This window comes from Botryllus schlosseri, chromosome 13, assembly GCF_051294905.1.
Source record: "Botryllus schlosseri isolate E-star chromosome 13, Bs_hap1, whole genome shotgun sequence".
Taxonomy (NCBI): domain Eukaryota; kingdom Metazoa; phylum Chordata; class Ascidiacea; order Stolidobranchia; family Styelidae; genus Botryllus; species Botryllus schlosseri.
The window spans coordinates 15,557,985-15,576,173 of NC_137248.1; the positions used below are offsets into that span (position 1 = coordinate 15,557,985).

The 18,189-nt window shown below is 39.4% G+C and overlaps 1 protein-coding gene across 1 annotated transcript in view; it reads right to left on the reverse strand.

The window, feature by feature from the left end:
- Window positions 1-845: 845 nt before the first annotated feature.
- Window positions 846-18,189, reverse strand: part of LOC145453240 (uncharacterized) — a 185,708-nt gene continuing 168,364 nt past the window's right edge. Inside the window, exons 2-4 of the mRNA XM_080331227.1 lie at window positions 7,295-7,609; window positions 4,883-4,981; window positions 846-1,259 (exon numbers count right to left, since the gene is read on the reverse strand). Of these exons, the coding sequence (XP_080187353.1) occupies window positions 1,089-1,259; window positions 4,883-4,981; window positions 7,295-7,570 (546 nt within the window). The 5' untranslated portion in view covers window positions 7,571-7,609 and the 3' untranslated portion in view covers window positions 846-1,088. The remainder of the gene's footprint in view (window positions 1,260-4,882; window positions 4,982-7,294; window positions 7,610-18,189) is intronic.

Consider the following 18,189-nt stretch of genomic DNA (forward strand, 5'->3'; position numbering starts at 1 on the left):
TTGCAGGCATAAACTGTATGATTGGATGAGGCAGGTTTGAATCGTTGGTTTTCGAAGACGTTCATTTCATGCGCTTCTTTCTTTCCTATTTATGGATGTTACGCATATATGGCAGTATTGATATGACTCGAGTCACGCTTCCTGAATGGATTGACCTGACTTGGACCGACAAGATAGCGTAATGGTGAAGCGTCCGGCTTCTTGATCGGTAGGTCGTGGGTTCGATCCCCGGCCGGGTCAGACCAAAGACCTGATTAGTAACACTGGTATCCATGACTTCCCTGCTTGGCGCTCATGCATTACAGGGATAGCATGGAGGGGTGGTGTATGACTTAGAAAGCCGTAAAGGCTATATCTGCACTTCCTGGTCCAGCGGCATATGCACACCATACGCTCATGGTGTGCATATGCACAGGTCGTGTGTATGTGTATCATCAGTCAGTGTATATACCGCAAAAAACATCAAAGGACAAAAATAAACTACGTCCTTTTTTTCCACGTCCTGCCTCGACGAATGAAAAATATGAAGTGACTCCTGACTATAGGAGACAAGATTTAGAGTCATCAAACCAGATCAAACAATGACCAATACTAATAATTTATTTACTCGATTTCATTTCTGCTCCATTTTACAATCTGGTTTCTATTTCCATCACCACAGACAAAACAGCCTCGACATTCTCTTTACTGTAGTCATAATGACTTTGAATGTCACTATTGTATCAATACAACCATACGTATATATATATAGCTACCTAACCTAGGTTAGTTATCTATAGTAGGCCTATATATAACCAGTCAGCTGAATAAAAAAATATAAGCTCTCTTGGAAATTACGAAGAAACATGTTCAAAGATTACTTTTAATTGCATGTATGCAGTTCGTAAAAAGATGGGAACGATTAAAATACTTCTTTACCGTTTCGTATATTAACAGTCGCTCGATGGTGTAAAATGAACGTTCAACTCGTTTTATTGTGAAAATCGGACAATAATATGGAAACACAGAGCGTGGTAGCGCCGTCGCCGCAATTGGATCAAACCCCTGCGACTTCGCTATGGCGAACGTCCGTTAAAAAGGTTTTTATTTCAACCCCTATAAGATTGATTTCCGATGCTTCCATTGTATACGAGGAATCGCAATATGAGGATAGTTGCAGTGGCAGCGATTCCGATGACAAAGCCCGCGATGTTCAATGCCTTGGCTGTGCGCGCTTTTGAACGCGCTTTATGGGGATCGTGGGCCCGCAAACTGTTGGCCTGGAATGTATTGATGTAAAAATAACATCACGAACATAATATAGAATATAATATGCATGAACGTCCAACTGGGGCGGGCTATGGATGCCGTCACAGATTCGTGAAATCGCATCACACTAGCACACCAGAACAATGGTTATCCTCCGGCGGACAATTGCGTGACAGCTTTTACAATCGCATTGCGCTCCCCAGTTGCAGAAGAAAAAGAAACAGCACATGCAAATTTACAAAGAACACAGATTACCCAAGAGCTATATCATTTTCTCTCTATACTGATTGGCCATTACAGCACTTGGATTTTCATCAGAATTAGAAAGAACTATTGACCTGACAGCTAGGTGTCGACATATGAATTACAGATCAGCAGCGGGCTGACTAGCGCAATCAATGCGACAACTATTATTTGGAAACATTGCCTTGCCAAATATTGTTTCTTGAGGTCAATGATTGCATCATAGAATTTAAAATCCGTTATTTATCTTACCCACAGTAAGATTCAGCGATTTATGCGGGGGGGGGGGAGTGCCAGGTAGGCAGTGCCTGACCCTTCAATTATTATTGATATTCATGAATGACTAATTTTGATCATTCTTGCTCCCAAGACTACGTAATTTACTAATTTATTGTTCGCAGATACATGGCGAGAGGATAGGTGAGGCACGCATATAGAAGCGCCATTCAATATAGATATGTGATACATCTTGCAATTGAAAACAACTAGCATTGTCGCAGTGATTTCGAACATAAAAATATTAATAAAGTTAGGACACAACGTCCTCGAAGTATCGAGGAATATGGAATCCAGAGTTGTTACGTGCAATGAAACCGAAGTGGTAAGGTTCAGATCCAACGCATCGTTTGTTGGCTTAACAGCATGACAATCCCAGCGCAGTGCGAAAATGCACAATCCGCAATCGACCTCGCTATCCCGGAGAACAGTATGTGAATCATGAAGTTGCGACTGACATCGTGTAGTGCGAAGCAAATAACTTCTCTTACTACAGTAGCTGTTATGTACCTTGCATAGCAACATATAACTGTGGATGCATATAGTACCTTCTTATGTATCCTATGGATGAATGGTGACGCTAATGTGAAACGAAACGTGTCGACAACTGAATCCGTTATACCATTTTGGGTATTGTAAATCTGATCCCAAATGGGTTAGTGCCTCCCATAAATGATATTCAAAGCATATCTGAGACCTATATCTTATTTATAAGAACGAGGCCTTGGACTACTAGTTACCTGCGTCCTGATTTTCCCAGACATGTCCGACATTTTGATGGTCAAACATCGTCCGGGGTAAATGCAAAAATATGCTCGAATGTACAGAATTTTCAAAATTGTATTCGCCGCGAACATTCTCATCTCGACAATACGTTATGCCTCTTACCTATCTGCAACTATCTTTCAAAATGAACAGCAATAATGTTTTGCTTATAGTTCGGAGGTTATGTCAGTAAATAGGGAATTAAAACCCACAAATACAAAACTGCAGCGACTTAACAGTATTTGCACAAATGATTGTTGCGTTACGAGCAACAATTTCTTCATAAACGACAATATAGCCTTGTGCGTTACAGTGGTGTGGACACAGTCAAATCGCACGGCACGCTGCGCTTGGCTAGTTCTCATCATTTTGCCAAAGGCAATTTACTGTCCCTGATTAAACCGCTACGAATCGAAAATTACTGCGATACTTATTACGAAAATATACAGTTTATTTTATTTTGCTCATGATGCTGGAACCCCCAAAACCAGCCTCGAATTCTAGATTGTGACGTTACAGTGGGTACTAAAGAGTTTCGGGATTTTAGGCCAAGATAATATAGTAGCCGAAGCCCGGAGGTGCCCAACCTTTCCGGCCAAAGGGTCACATGCAATTTACGAATCACTGTGCGGGTCACTTGAAGGTTAATGCCAATTTTCAAGACGTCCGAGAGGAGCGCGTCGGATTTGTTAACAGTGAAAAACAGACTAAGCTCACTACACATCGAAAATATATATTATTTATGTCATGAGCACTCAGTGATCATTTATGTCCAATAGTCGCGACAAGCGCGAATAATGTTCAAAGTAAATTCGGTCATTAATGATGCTAATATATTGCAAATATTCCGGGTAACCTCTGTATACCCCAGGTCTACGTTTTCAAGGAGAGGACAATTCGGCTACTGGACACATCTATAACGAAGGTTCCGGGTCATGTGCATAGGCTTCATCGCCGACGATCTTTCTGCGAGCGCTCACGCGAAGTCGCTTGCTGGACGACACTTTCTCTCATAATTGCAAATATAGTTAGAGTCAATTCTGTAAACTGGTCGTATTTTTACTTTTTCAATTTTCAGCCGGGGATGCCAATTTCTAAAGCAGGAAATTAAGCTACAAAAACTTGCGCGAAGTGCGAACAAATAGTTAATCTTGAATAAATCTGTTTCGATATATCATAATTATAGTAATATGCAAAGATCTACAAAGACAATGGTGTTATGCCAATGCACCCGAACTGACATTTTATTCATCAACATCCAAAATATCCCGCTCAGCCCTATCAAACTTTTGTTTGGCCTTGCAAGTTCACAATAAATTACCTGGGCAATTCAGCATTCAGCTCAGCATTGTTGCATTTTAATTCAACTGCTGTTTTTGATTGATATGATGCGACACCGCGGTTCAAAAGATGTTCCGTTTATGGAAAAGTTATCCTCGGTAAACCGGAGCCTAAATTTCTATTCGCAATCATCGAGTATGACAATATGGCCACTGGCCAGTGGCCACTGACCGTTTTAACTGATGAATTGCCTCTCTTGAGGCCCGAATATCAGTAATCACAGTCACTCCATTATCTAACAATGACGGAACAGTTTAGTTTTGAATGGATTTTGGACGCCCTCAAAATTTTGCGAAAATGAAAAAATATTGTGCGATTTCCTCGTCCTTACTATTCAGGAAGCTATAAACCAGGAGTCGCTGTTTCAAAACAAGTCGCGGGCCAATCTACAAATATCATAGAGGCCGCGGGCTTCATGAATCCAATTACAATATCATGATAAAATAGGCCATACAATTAAACATCCACGTCGGTACGATGGTGTAGCTGGGCGACAGGCATAGTCACCACAAAAGTGATAATAATTTCACAAACAAATCCAAATACAACAAAAAATATCACGATCATCAGTTTCGCTCTATTTTGAACTTCGAGCTGAAACGTAATCTCTCGTAAAGTCTGATCTGGCTGGGAAGCACCATGTCGTTTCCTAAGTGTTCAAGTCTTGGCAGTGTCTATGGGCAATTGTACGTCAAGGCAATATGTCTATTCATATCAGCTAGTTTTTCCTCCATGGAATGATATTACCATCGCCGAAGCCGTATAAGCAAGTGAGGAATAGTGATGTTAGGCAAAAGAGAATAGCTCATTTTTGACCACAACAAAAGAATATTTTGAAACTGAAATCAATTGCAGCTCATCAAAATGCTATAAATCTTTATTTCAAAATCTCCAATCTGGCCGCGGGCAGCAAAATCGGGCGTAACGGGCCACGTGTTGGTGGCCCCTGCCTTAAAAGAACAGTAGCCGCGCAGAGCAATGTAGGTTATGACATGCAATAAGATATTACCTGACTAGATAAGATGACGGCAGGAATTCCCAACAATAAGCAGCAGCATATCATGTTGAGGAGTGAGCATGTCATCTTATCCGGTACGTAGGGGTCATTCTGTGAACAAAAAAATACATATCAAATATTAATATAATACGCCTCGCAGACATAACTTGTCTTGATATTTAGCCAACTCTCTACAGTCCAGTGGTTATCAACCTTTTTCACCTCGCGGACCGGTAAAATTTTGAATAATATGTGGCGGATTGGTTGACTTTGAATAATTGAAATCAACCCAAAATGTTAAGTATGCAACCTTTTTTCTGCAAGTAAATTGTGCTAGAGAGTGACATTTTGAGAGGTTTGATCGTAATTGATTACGTTCATGACGGCATCCATGTGATTTTACGGCAGTGTGCAATGTTTCCTCTAAGCTGCGCACGTGCGGAAATGCGCAGTGACTAGACGGTCTATGCACGCAGAAAATCTAAGTTGCGCACAAAAATCCGAAGTGATGGCCTATTTTTAGCCGTTAGGCACTATTGTCCAAAAGTCTGCGCAGTGAATTGGTGAGTGTGAGTGGACTCGTAAAAAATTAAAGGGCTCATTGGTAGTGAGTCTTCTGAGTCTAGGTAGAATTGCGATGCCCAGATAAACATGTCACCACCAAGAGTCGTTTACAGTCTTTATCGCCGAAGGCTGTGGGTTTAGCCGACCACGCCACTTCGAATAATATTCTTTTCTTCAACAATACCAAGAAAAGAAGCGTTTCGGAGTCGAATTAAGCTTGTTGTTCCTATAGAAGTTAGTGAGGTGTCGTCTTGGAAATTTAAGCACGTACTTGAGAATTAATCATATTCAGGCGGGTCTGTTGAGGTAATCACTAGGGCCATTTAAAGTCATTAAAGTCATATTTTTTTCTATGCACCAGTAAGTCGTGAAATCAATTTTAATGCAAAAACCGCATCCATATGGGGTATATTAAGAAAGTTATAAAGTCATATAAAGTCATATTTTCCTGGTTAGGTCATATTTGAGTTATAAAGTCATATTGTTGTATACTTTAAATAAAAAGTGTCAATTGAAGAAATTACGCACTAAGAAAGTAAGGCAATTTCTGATTGAACGAAGGCAAACTGTAAGGTTAGCCTACATAACAATACAGTCGCAGACCTACGAGGTCACACATTGCATTATGAGGTCACACACTGCATTGTGTCGCTACACAATCTGTTTTACTTCTGTGCACTGCAGTGGGGCGTCATTTGAAGTTCAGAGACTTCCACAAGTGAAGGAAATAGTCAACGCATGGGAAGCTGAAGGAGTTATTGTAAAGAGCGTCAAAGATTCAGTGAACGATCCAAAGTTGACGAGTTATCAGAAATATGGCTCCACTACAACAATATTTCAAACTTGATACTGAAAATGTAGCGTACACTATGAAAGAGGCTCATGCTAATCTAAATGCCCTCGAATTCGGAAAAGATCCGCTTGAGCTCAAAAATTACATTAAGAAGCAATTGGACGAAAACGATGTGAAACAAATTATGGAGCTACAAAGACAAGACATTTCACCAGCGCTGTATGCAAAACTGCAAAAGTGTCAACCAACATCAGCGTCTGTGGAGCGCTCATTTTCCTTACTAAAGTCATCCTTACGTCCAAATCGTAACTATAAAGACTCCAACATTCCACACTACATGAAACTACTACAAAAGTGGTTTAAAATAAAAATGGATGCGTATTACTGTTATTGTGTTCATGTTTTACTCGTCAGTTCCATGAGTGACGTTGGTTACACGTAAAAAGTCACGATTTTCGCCTAAAGTCATATAAAGTCCTATTTTCCCAAAAATAAAGTCATATAATTGATTTTTTAAGGTCATATAAAAATGGCCCTAGTAATCACTTTGTTGCATGCGAGCCGCGTGTGTATTTTACTCTGCGCTGCACGTGCTGGGGCTGCTCGTACGACTGAAGCATGATAAATGTTATGAAAATAACAGAGATCCATCTGATACATCACGATAATGGGCTACATTAGTTACTTTCGCCTACGACATAAGGCTGAATAATGCATAGGTTCCCATAATTCATAAATTTTGCGGTCGATCTGATGTAAATTCTTTCTCTAATATTAACACAAAATATATCTTGATTACTGAGCATTAAACAAGTTCGGAACCCGGAAGGAACAGTTTTTCTGTCATTGCGACGACTAGATGCCCAACCGTTTTAGATTGAGGAATATTCGACTAATTGTTTTAAAGAACATTTTAAATCAGCAAATTTAGTCCAACACGGAGTTGCCTATACCAACGTTCTATATAACGAGTCAGGTGTTTTAATCACTGCCAGTACACGTAATTTTTGATTCAATAGAAGCATTTCATGGTCAACAAATCGTAAAAAATCCAAATCATAACTCACCCTGATATTGTCTTGCGCGTACCACCGACCGGCAGGCTCAATCTGCACAGGGGTAAGTGGATATTGGTTGGTGTGGTCGAGATTATGCCACTCTGTAGTAGGTGCTGGCTGAAATCCTGGCTGTTTTAGAGCTACAGTGTGCGGATGTTGATAATGAGATTGTGCGTGAGATGTAGCTTCTCCAGGTATTGATTGTGGCGTCGTCACCGCCCCCGTAGCTTCGTTCTGATATGGAGGTGGCGCATTGGCTTCTGAGAATTTTTTTTCTTGGTGCATGATCGTGTTGCGTTTTTAGTGATTCAAGTTAGTGGGATACTCTGTTCGGAACATATTTTGAATAATGAAGCCAACGAAACAATAGCTACATTTTCAATTTTCATTCGATTGATTATTATTATACAATGTTCGCTTTCAAAGAAGACATTCACAGGTTTTTCATTTTATGCTGCAGTACCTATTGTTGATTTGTATTTATCGTTTAGGTATCTGCCTTCTCTTCATTTCCGCTAGCAATTATTTCCTCCGTTTGCCTATCAGTTAGCCCATCATTCAAGTGTAAGGCGTTGTGAGAGTACCATGTGTTTACTGATTTACTTCCGTTTATATTCTTTGTAGCACAGTCCACACTTTAAGTGAATAAAATCCTTGAAAGCCTTATGTCTATAGGTGGGTTTCCACGAAAGGTCATCCTCGAAAAATCACTAATTGGGCTCGCTTATGTACTCACTACCCAAGTACCATAGTTTTGATAATCAAATATTTTCATAAAAGGTTATCGAATTTTGAAGTTCGCTTAGGTCCGTTCTATTTCTCATGAAATAATTTACTTTGATATAACTGAAATGTGGTATTAAGGAGAAATAAGCGAAGTAGTTTGTATTTATTGTAGCATATCCTGTTTTTCAGAGCCATTGGGAATTGACATTCTTTGATACTTTCTGGTTGCTAATCAACAATTTTGGAAACTAGGTAATGACCGATACAGACAAGATTCTGTTTCAAAACTAAAAAAAAATTGGGCATTGGAACCGCGGCTCTTTAATTGAGATGTCGCCCTGTACTATAGCTTTACCCAGAGGATCTCCTAATCCGGCACAGGCAAATGTTGTAACAACAGGATTGAATCGATTTTTACCAAAGCTGTAATAGTCGCAATAAAGCTGATTTTATCTATTCGGAGTCGGTTTTACAATTTCCTCTCACGGTCCAACTATTCCTATACGCACCAATATCGATATATCAAACTTGCACATCAACCTTCCAATAACGAATACCACCGACTCTCACATCAGATGGCTTATAGTCAATTGCACTTTTATATTGATAGCTTTAATATTCCGTTGCGCAATTCACTGCACGATAAAGTTTGAATGCATTAGTTTCGTTCTGCTTCCATCACGCACGGCATAAATAGCTGCTGCTTCCCGTGTTACGTAACCGAGAAATTAGTATCATCACGAAGTCACATTGAATATCCTAAAATCGGTATTTTTTAAATCAGCCACTCGTAAATTTGAGAGGAAGTTGAAACGGTATTTTCATTAATGAAAACACATGTTGCTTTTCAGTTTTCTACCACGAATCAGAGTATGACGAAGTTACGAGACTTTTCCCCTTTCAATAATATTGACTCAAATACGCCGTGATAGATTATTCGTGACAACATTGGAATCGAGATAATGGTATCATTTTAGCAAGATATTGAATGCTGTCGGAAGGAAATAAATATGCTGGGTGTCTATGTTGGCAGCTGCCATATTCACGAGTTGGGACAAGTCCTTTAGGCGTTGTCTAGGATTGACCCGCATACATGATCTTGGAATATGCATTCGTCGTAACTAGGGTTGCATCAAAAACAAACGGTGCTTCAAAACATTTTGTTTGAAACATGTTTAAACAGTGTTTTAAACAAAGGCGTTTTGAATAAAAAAAAATGTGTCTTTGTAGGTTCTAATATCATGCCATAATTGTGTGAATACTTGACAAAAAACATGTTGCATGAGCCTACGGACAATTACCGCCCGATAAAGCAGACTTATATCGATATGGGATGGCTGGAACCCTAAAAATAGTCGGTTCCACAGCAATAGTACCTATATTTCGTCAAAGGAGCTCTTTTTACCCTATATATTCAATAGTCGATGTCCATCCACTATCCCGTCACAATTGAAAATTCGCCACGTCATGGCTTGAAAAAACATAGCAAACGATAAAAAAAACATGTTTTCAATTAGGGTATTGTTTAAAACATGTTTGTTTTGAATTGATTTTTGTTTTAAATGCAGCCCTAGTAACCATAACTACGCTGTGAGATTTTCACCGGGTAAACCTTAGCTCGTTATTGTCTCTGCTGCATATATTGACCTATTACAAATTATTGATCCGCTCTCAACCCACGTGATCGTGTTTTTCGGTAGAGCTGTTGGATGTGTCTTCGCAAGCGAAAATTTTTATAATTTCTCTACGTATCAAGATGCTAGTTTGGCTTCGTATTTTTATAGTTTTTGAATAACTTTGGGACGCTGGTTTCACAAAATGCTTTTAGTTTTTCACTATCATCGACCATTCGAAGAGGTGTCAAACTAAAGTTGCGGCGTGCGGTGATCCAGTCAGCTGATTGAAAAATGCCACCTCGTGCTCTTGCTTTTCACTCAAATTCTTTGTTATTAAGCGCATCTAGAATTCTAGATAATATACGGATCATATAGGGATTCTATTGTAGCATGTCGCAAAACCGTTTTTCGCGAACAATGGAATGGGGAAAATAAGCGACCCAATAAAAAAGTGGCGCTAGCTACGATATAAGTTGGAATACTGTCGGGTTCAGGTGAAGGTTGTAAAAAACTCCATTAACTCGTGAATGCTGTTGTATTCGCCACCAGAATACCGGGAATTAACGTGCATGTCATAGCTATTTCTTTGTCTGCTGAAGGGTTGAATGCATTAGAGTCTTTGATTGCGGCTTGAGTTTCTCCATTTAGCAAGATAACTTGAACCTGATTCTAAATTGATTAATTCCTACACGTATCAACAATATGTCTGTTGTTTTCGTGTTGTTTCTTTACTTATGGGTTACGTTGCATTATGAATTTGGGAAAGTGGCACTACCTGGTTGCAACTTTGCAATTGTACTCTCGAATCGAGTTCACATAAACGTTCCACTCGCAAAAATTGGGCATGTTCATTGGTCAATGAACAACGATCAATGATAAATCATTGTGTTCAACAATGAACTTGAGATTAATCACGGTAGCGCGGGTCACGATTATTGCCGGGCTAACAATGATGAACAAGGCTCTTCCATTTGCGGTGGATAAAGGCGGGCGAGAAATGCATAGTTTGACCAGGAAAAGTTCGTTGAACGATAGTTGTGAAAGACAGTATGAAGAGGAAAATAGAATGGAAGAAATAGTTTGCATTCAGTGATAATGGAATTAGGCGACTTTGCCTTATCTGCCGGGATTCGCTAAATAATCTCAAAGCTAGTAACGTGAACCATCATTATGAAATTAAACATAAAAACCTTGCCACGAGTTACGAAACCTAGATTTCCAGAGTAGTAAGATTAAGGAACTGAAATCTTCCATAAATTCTCAGCAGAACTTGAAGGAACTGCTCCACCTGTTCCGACGTCATATCAGAACGATTACAAACTTCTTGCAGCCCAATTGGAGACGCATCGTATCACCAGTCCACTCATTAAGAAAATTCATTCGCTAGCCTACAATTCATTGTTACGGAATTAATTCGTATTTTTGAAATGCTGTGTTGAGATTGAAACTAAGATTTTTGATATGTGGCTCGCGCATGAAGCAGGTATGTACGCCCCAACATTAGAAGATGGTATCATAGCATATTTACTTCATTTCTATGGTGCTATATCCGATATAGAGAAGTCACAATTGTTGCTAGACAATACGGTATTCATTAGATATATTTTGTTCTGTTTGTGGATATTTCGTTTTCAGCAAATGTTTTTGAAATAAGATAATGAAAGAAGTCAAGTATAGTAAACAGGGTATATATTGCGTATTAGTATGTCTCACTCTACAGCAGACCTGGGCATTGTGCGGCCCGACACGATTCTGACCGACCCACATAAAGTTCCTTGGAATTTACACCACAAAATATAGATATTATTAGGTGTACTAAAACTTCAGGCCGGTGGTTCACAACCTTTTTGTCTTCGCGGACCGCTTTCGGACCGTCACGGACCCCCGCGGACCTCCACGAAGTTTGAGTTCCAATTTAGCACAATTCTCGTGCGATCGTCATCTGTCTAATGAAATGATAACTGTAGGCTTAGTGATAAACAGCAACAAAATGGGTTGACATCTATTACTTCAAAGTGAATTCTGAGACTGCATTTCTTGAAATACGTGGTCGCGTCTTGAAAATCCGTGCCTTCGATTGGATATTACCGAGTGCCGAAAATCCATTGCCAGAAGTATAGGTGATAGCGAATGTAATAATGAAGCGTTACGCTTACGACGACACATTTGGGTATGACCGCAACAAATATGGCACCAAAATTACCAACAAATTTTTTAATGACCATATAAACGTCAAACCTGGTCATTTCTATCTAGCAGCTTATCTTGAAGTTATTATGGAAAATGGTTACATATATCACAGGAGAAAATGGATTTTCATGACGTTTCGAAGTAACCGTGAATGACCTTTACTCATCCAACCTTTTTTCCACAATCCCGAACAAAACATTTCTAAACAGCAAATATTTGTTTCATTAGGCTATTGGCAGTTTAGCATTTGAAATGAGTCTGCGCACTAGGATATTTCATCTCAGACTGCCATTCTGTTGATGTCAGAACTGGATTTATACTACTAATGAAGCGAAACTGTCTCGTGATTTTCCGAATTAAAAAAAATATAAATTGGGTTATCAACTGTTTTGAGGCTTCGCGGGCCCTCTGAAAATGCTTCACGAACCCCAAGAGGTCCGCGGACTACCGGTTGAGAATCACTTCTTTAGGCTGTATAAACCGAATGGGATATGCGTATTCTTTGAATTCAAGTTTCTTTATGTACCGTGATTACGTAATCTATATACATTACGTAGGTCGCATGCGTAGTCCAAGATGAAAACGATATACCGAAGTATGCCGTACGAATTTTAATTACGAGTCATTGTTTCCGAATTCAAGTTCAAATCGCGTTTTTACAAGGTCCCTGCTTCAAGCTGTTACGTCACACATTTCCGAATCCGAATTCGTTAAATATTTAAATCAGTGCACGAAATTAGCTGTCATACTAAATCACTAATAGCAAGGCTGTTTCACCAAACCACAAAGATCTCGGGACGAAACCTAATATTGTAGGGTTACCATATTTTGGGAATCTGAAAAGAGAAGAGTTTTGCAAAATTTTCAGACTTACAATACTGGAGTAAAATCCTGAAAAAAATGATTACTTTGTCCTGACATTGTGGTCGTTTGACTAGAAATAAAATTTAAAATAGTTCATCTCTCTGGCCGAGGTCCAGAAAACACCGTCGGACCATTACTTGGCCGCTGATTTCCTATATATCTGCCAATTTACATGTACATTCAACCATAATTCTCAAAAAAGACGACAAATCGTTTAAAAAGCGGACATTTAGGTGTCTTCCTCCGACACTTTCAAAAAAGTTAAAATAGAGGACAAATCCTTTTGAAAGAGGACGTATCTGGTAAGCCCAATGTGTATAGGCAATGCCAGTGACTCGAGTCCGAGTATGAATCGCGTACCACCTACATAAGTTACAATATTTGAGACGTCATATTCACGTATTTGATCTACGCGCGGTGTAATTATAAATTCTAATAAACTAGGCATTATCAGGCAGGGTTCATGAGTGCATGGCAGTTTCTTCACCACCAGTCACAAGAAGAACAACATAATGAAATACCAAAAGTCAATTTATTTAATGCGATGGCTGCATTTGTTTATTTTCAACTAGCTGGTCGATGCATGACTCACAGCGCATCGAAAGTTAAGCATGGACGCAACAAGTAAGCTTCGTTTCTTCCACTTGATATAGTTATCAGGGATGAAAATCCTTGCTCGCACTCCCACGTAGAAGTGAAATTAGCAGCTGGGGAATAGCGTGATAAGCTATAGCGTGGGGTACAAGGAGTCCATGCTAAGCCAGAAGTTTATTGGAGAACAATCTTTGTGTTTCGTATTTGCTGTCTGGTCACCCTGGATATCTATGAGCTCCTCTTGCTCCCCTGTCCCGACAGGTAGGTCTGGCTGGATCAGCAGAGAATGGATCGGTCATGTAGGCACAACATGTCACGGCGGTGAGAAAAAAGGACGTACCTTGCCACGGATGTACCATACCACGACGACGATGGCTTCAAAAAACTCAAAATCAACCCCACCTGAACTAATTACTCTCTCCCGCCAAAAAAATAAGAAATCAACTCGTGTACCACTTGGTGACCTTCGCGTACCACAGATTGAGAACCACTGCCTTAGATAGTGAGAGACCTGGAGCGTTTGATTGCCAACAAGGGGATTACAGAGACCCGAAGATAGCAGCAGTGACTCACAATCTCTTGCGCGACAACGTGTCCTATCTGCTATTTTTTATTGTTCATTCCTAATCATTGCGCTCTATTGTCGTAGATTTCATTCAAGTCTAACAATAAACTTGTGGTTAAAATTGGTTAACAATGGTTAAATAAGATATCACAAAAAAAAACTACATATAGCATAGCCTACACATAGCCTACATTAATGAGGTTATCGTCTCATAAAAAGTTGACGCACTTACAGAACGTCAGTACTTCCTGTATTTCAGTTTCGATTGTTCATAGCTGATAAGGTATGCGTTCGTCACAGCATGACAATATGATTATATCATTCTGATGTGTAGCCTAGTTCATGCAAAAGATGACACAGTTTTTGTCAATCACTATTCTTCCGGTATTTCTATGACACCAATGGTTTCAATTTGAAATAGGTAAGCTATATATCGAATCAATTTAATTAATGCAACATTTATTAATGAAGAAGCCTCCAACAAGCAGAAATTAGCTTTGATCTTGTCAGGATTCCATATAATAAATATTTTCAAGAATGAATGTACGCGACCCGAACTTCACAGATTTAAAGACGCATTTTCCAATTCTTTATTAATTTATGTAATAAAAATGCTTTCACGTAAATAATTTCGAATGATATGCTGTGTTTTTATTCATCATCAAAACATCGAACTAGGCCTATCTCTTCCAAATGGAAAATGCTCCTGTCATTTAATAAAGCATCTATGATGTCTTAATAGTTTTAAACTCGTAAGTTTTGGGCATAGTATCGGACGAAATGTAGGAATATCGCGAAACGATTTCCAGTGTGATAGCATAGGAAAAGGGATCATGTTAAATCAGAGTTGATTGACATTTGCTTGGAGCAGGAAGCATATGTGATGAAGTGCATAATAATTATATAGGTATGATCCATCCATTGCAGATTTCACGTCCGTAAGGATTTCTTCTCAAACTTTTCAAAAAATTTCACAAAACGGCACCCTGGCAATTTTTGAAATGACATGCGGTCCCTTATACGAAATCGAGACAAAACAACACGTCTGATATCATGGTGTCAATGGGGAAGGTGCAGCTAATTTTTTGCGACCAGCTCGGCTATGTTTGATTGCACTTTTGAGAACGCAACTCCTAATAGCTACAGACCCCCATTTACCCATACGGGTAATTTCATCACTACCCTTTACAGGCGGTATTACGCGATTCACTCATGAGCCGAAATAGCTGATGGCAAACGCATGACTTATTAATTTGCTTACATCGGTTTAGTAAGCATCGACCTGTGTGCATTCAGTCCATTTATTTTCTTGTCGCGTGAAGCGCGAAGTTAGGAGAGTGAAAGAGTTAAGGATGAATTTTGTCAATAATAATAATTACTTTGTTGAAGGATCTAGTTATTTCGTGAACTCAGGTAATGATTGCCGCTAATCGAAAGAAATTGGTATTGCTCACGCGTACGAGACTATCGCTCACGCGTACGAGACTAAACTGAAGGAAAAGTAATTTTTAAATTCGCATTTCAACACGGGTAGCATTTTTCCTCCGCTAAGCGCAATTGTACCGCGCGGGGATTAGATTAGGACTATTCGGTGACGGCTAATTCGGTGCCTGAACATATCAATATCGAACAGTGTTTGGATGACTCGAGTCAGTTTCCAAAAATGACTTGACTTGAATTGACTCGGCAGTGGTGTTCTGAAAAAAAAATAACCGCTGCCTAATTCATTTTTCTCAATTTTATTTTTAATTTGATGCCACATCATATTCATCGCTGCACACAGTGCCTCTTTAGGTTAGACAAAAATTATGACACTTGGTGGCTAAAGATTAGTCAAGGTCATTGAGATAGCGTTGTTAACACGCTGATCGCAAATGAAACGTTTACTACACTTAGATCAGTGAACATAGGAGGAGAAAATAAACTAAAAATATAAACATATTTGCGAAGTGATGATCAACATTTGGAGGTAACTTTTGTCACGCCAAGATAGATTTCACGAAATCAGAACGAAACTTGTTGCTGCCTTACCCATAATACAATACAAGATCTGTTTTTTGAGACTTCGAAAATGAAGTCTAAAACAACGCAACGTTTTATGTTGCAGTTATAGGCGATTGTCTTGCGTACTGGTGTGGTTGTGTGTCTTGTGTACTTGAACAAGCAAATAACTGCTCCGTAATGACAAAAGTTAAAATCAAATACGACGATAGTTTTGGGTAGTGGGGAATGAAGACTCGGAATGAATCTGAAGTGGGAAATGATGACAAAAAGGTAGGGAACTATTACTGCTTTATAAAATAACGCCTTTTACTTACGTATGTTCCCCGTCGCTGTTGTATAGAATAATCAAGTGTTTTCATTGGAGTCTATTTAAAATCGATACATTTTCGTCCCATTGAATGGACGATAATTCAGGAGTGATGTCATGGAAGCTTTATATTTCTTCCTATTGTCGCCTCTGACACAATATGTTTATACTTATCGAATGACAAACTCACCCAACACGTAGCTGTAAGCAATCAATCTTTGTTCATGTCACAAACAAACCATTTACTGATGGTCAGAAACCTGTCGAGAGTTACTTAATTCGAATAATACTAAAAGGTGCACTGGCCTAACATATGAAGTAAATCAAGATATATGTAATGAATTGTAGATTACAGGACCGTAACAGCACTTCGTCAGGCCCACCAAAAAAACGTTGGTATTGGGCCCCATATCGAGATAAACCGATCCTAAACTCCCGTTAGGCTCTACGTGGTTTACCACTACTGATCTGCTACATTTTTTGGGGGGGGCGTTTAGTGGGTCAGCTTTTCTGGCCTAAACGCGCGAAGCGCGAGAAATTTCTGCTTTTCATGACTGAATCGATCACTACGATCGAAAAATGCATATATACTGCTATAAATTTGTATCCTCTCTCTGCTCACGTAATCTGATGTACCGGTAGAGCTGAGTGAGGTGTGTTCGAAAAGGTAGGATCCCTCAATAATAATTAAACATAACCGGGTATACCCGTTGGCAGGAACGAAACAGCACTTCATCAGTCACCCCCAAAAAACTTGAGTCTTGGGCTCCCATGGGGTGATAAACTGACCAACCTCCCCCCCCCCATCACGTTACTCGCTTTCGACACGAAAATACAGATGCACTGTTCAGCGAGCCATTGCGAGCGCGAAAATTTTGATAAACCATGATAAAATCGGCCAATAAGACCGGGAATTGAATATATATTGGTATCAACTTCTTGTCCTCTCTGCTCACGTAATCAGATTTACCGGTAGAGCTGTGAGGTGTCTTTTAAACTGTAGAGCCCGTAAATAATAATTGAACATCTACGGGCGGACCCGTTGCAATGACTTCGTTACATGTTATTTCGTGACCTCCTGTCTGCTACATCAAAAAATATAGAATCGCCCAAACGCACTAAAAAAATGAAAGATCACACGATCTCAGATTGGTATTCCTTCACTGGCATATAATTTTCTCCTGCGTGATAGTATTTGTCTTGTGAGGTTCAGATTTCAAACACAGGAACATTCGGCGTCAGTCATTTAGGCGCCTATATTGACAATTGAACCTATATGTATTTTGTTTATATAATGACGTTTTCGGTCAGCAGAATGGCAGTCTATTACGGCCAAGATTTTATCGCTGCCGACCGTTCTGGCACACTTCTCGTAGTCGCATGTTGCATGGCCTAAAACTTTATATGTCTTGGTGCGTTGTGACGCGGTAATGGCCAACGCCGATATGGCCATTTCTATAACGAGTACCCCATAAACAAAATATTTGGCAACATGAAATTTTTTGAAAAAGTTCCATAATTTATGCTAATTCACGAAATAATCTTGGGCCCCCTTCGAGCTCGCCCTCCCCCCAATTGGGGGTTTTTGGGTGCGGCAGTTACGGCCCTGTGTAGATATGTGTCTCCTATCGAAACAAATATATTTTCTTTTCTGTTCACTATCTGTGTTAAATTCTTCTAGCGCTACACATAGCAATTTGTAAGCATAAACCGTATGATTGGTTTAGGTATCTTTGAATCGTTGATTGTCGAAGACGTTCATTTCACGTGCTTCCTTCGTTACTATGCGTACATGTTACGCATATGTGGCAGTATTGGTATTACTCGAGTCACGTTTTCTGAATGAATTGACCTGACTTGGATCTGCCTGGATGAATAAAAACATGAAATTAATCCGGACTAGAATACAAGATTTAAAGTCATCAAATAAAACAACTTCGTAAAAGCACATGAGCGATAGGCTACTATTCATTTATTTACTCGATTTCATTTCTGCTCCATTTCACGACCTGGTTTCTATTTCCATCAGCACAGACAA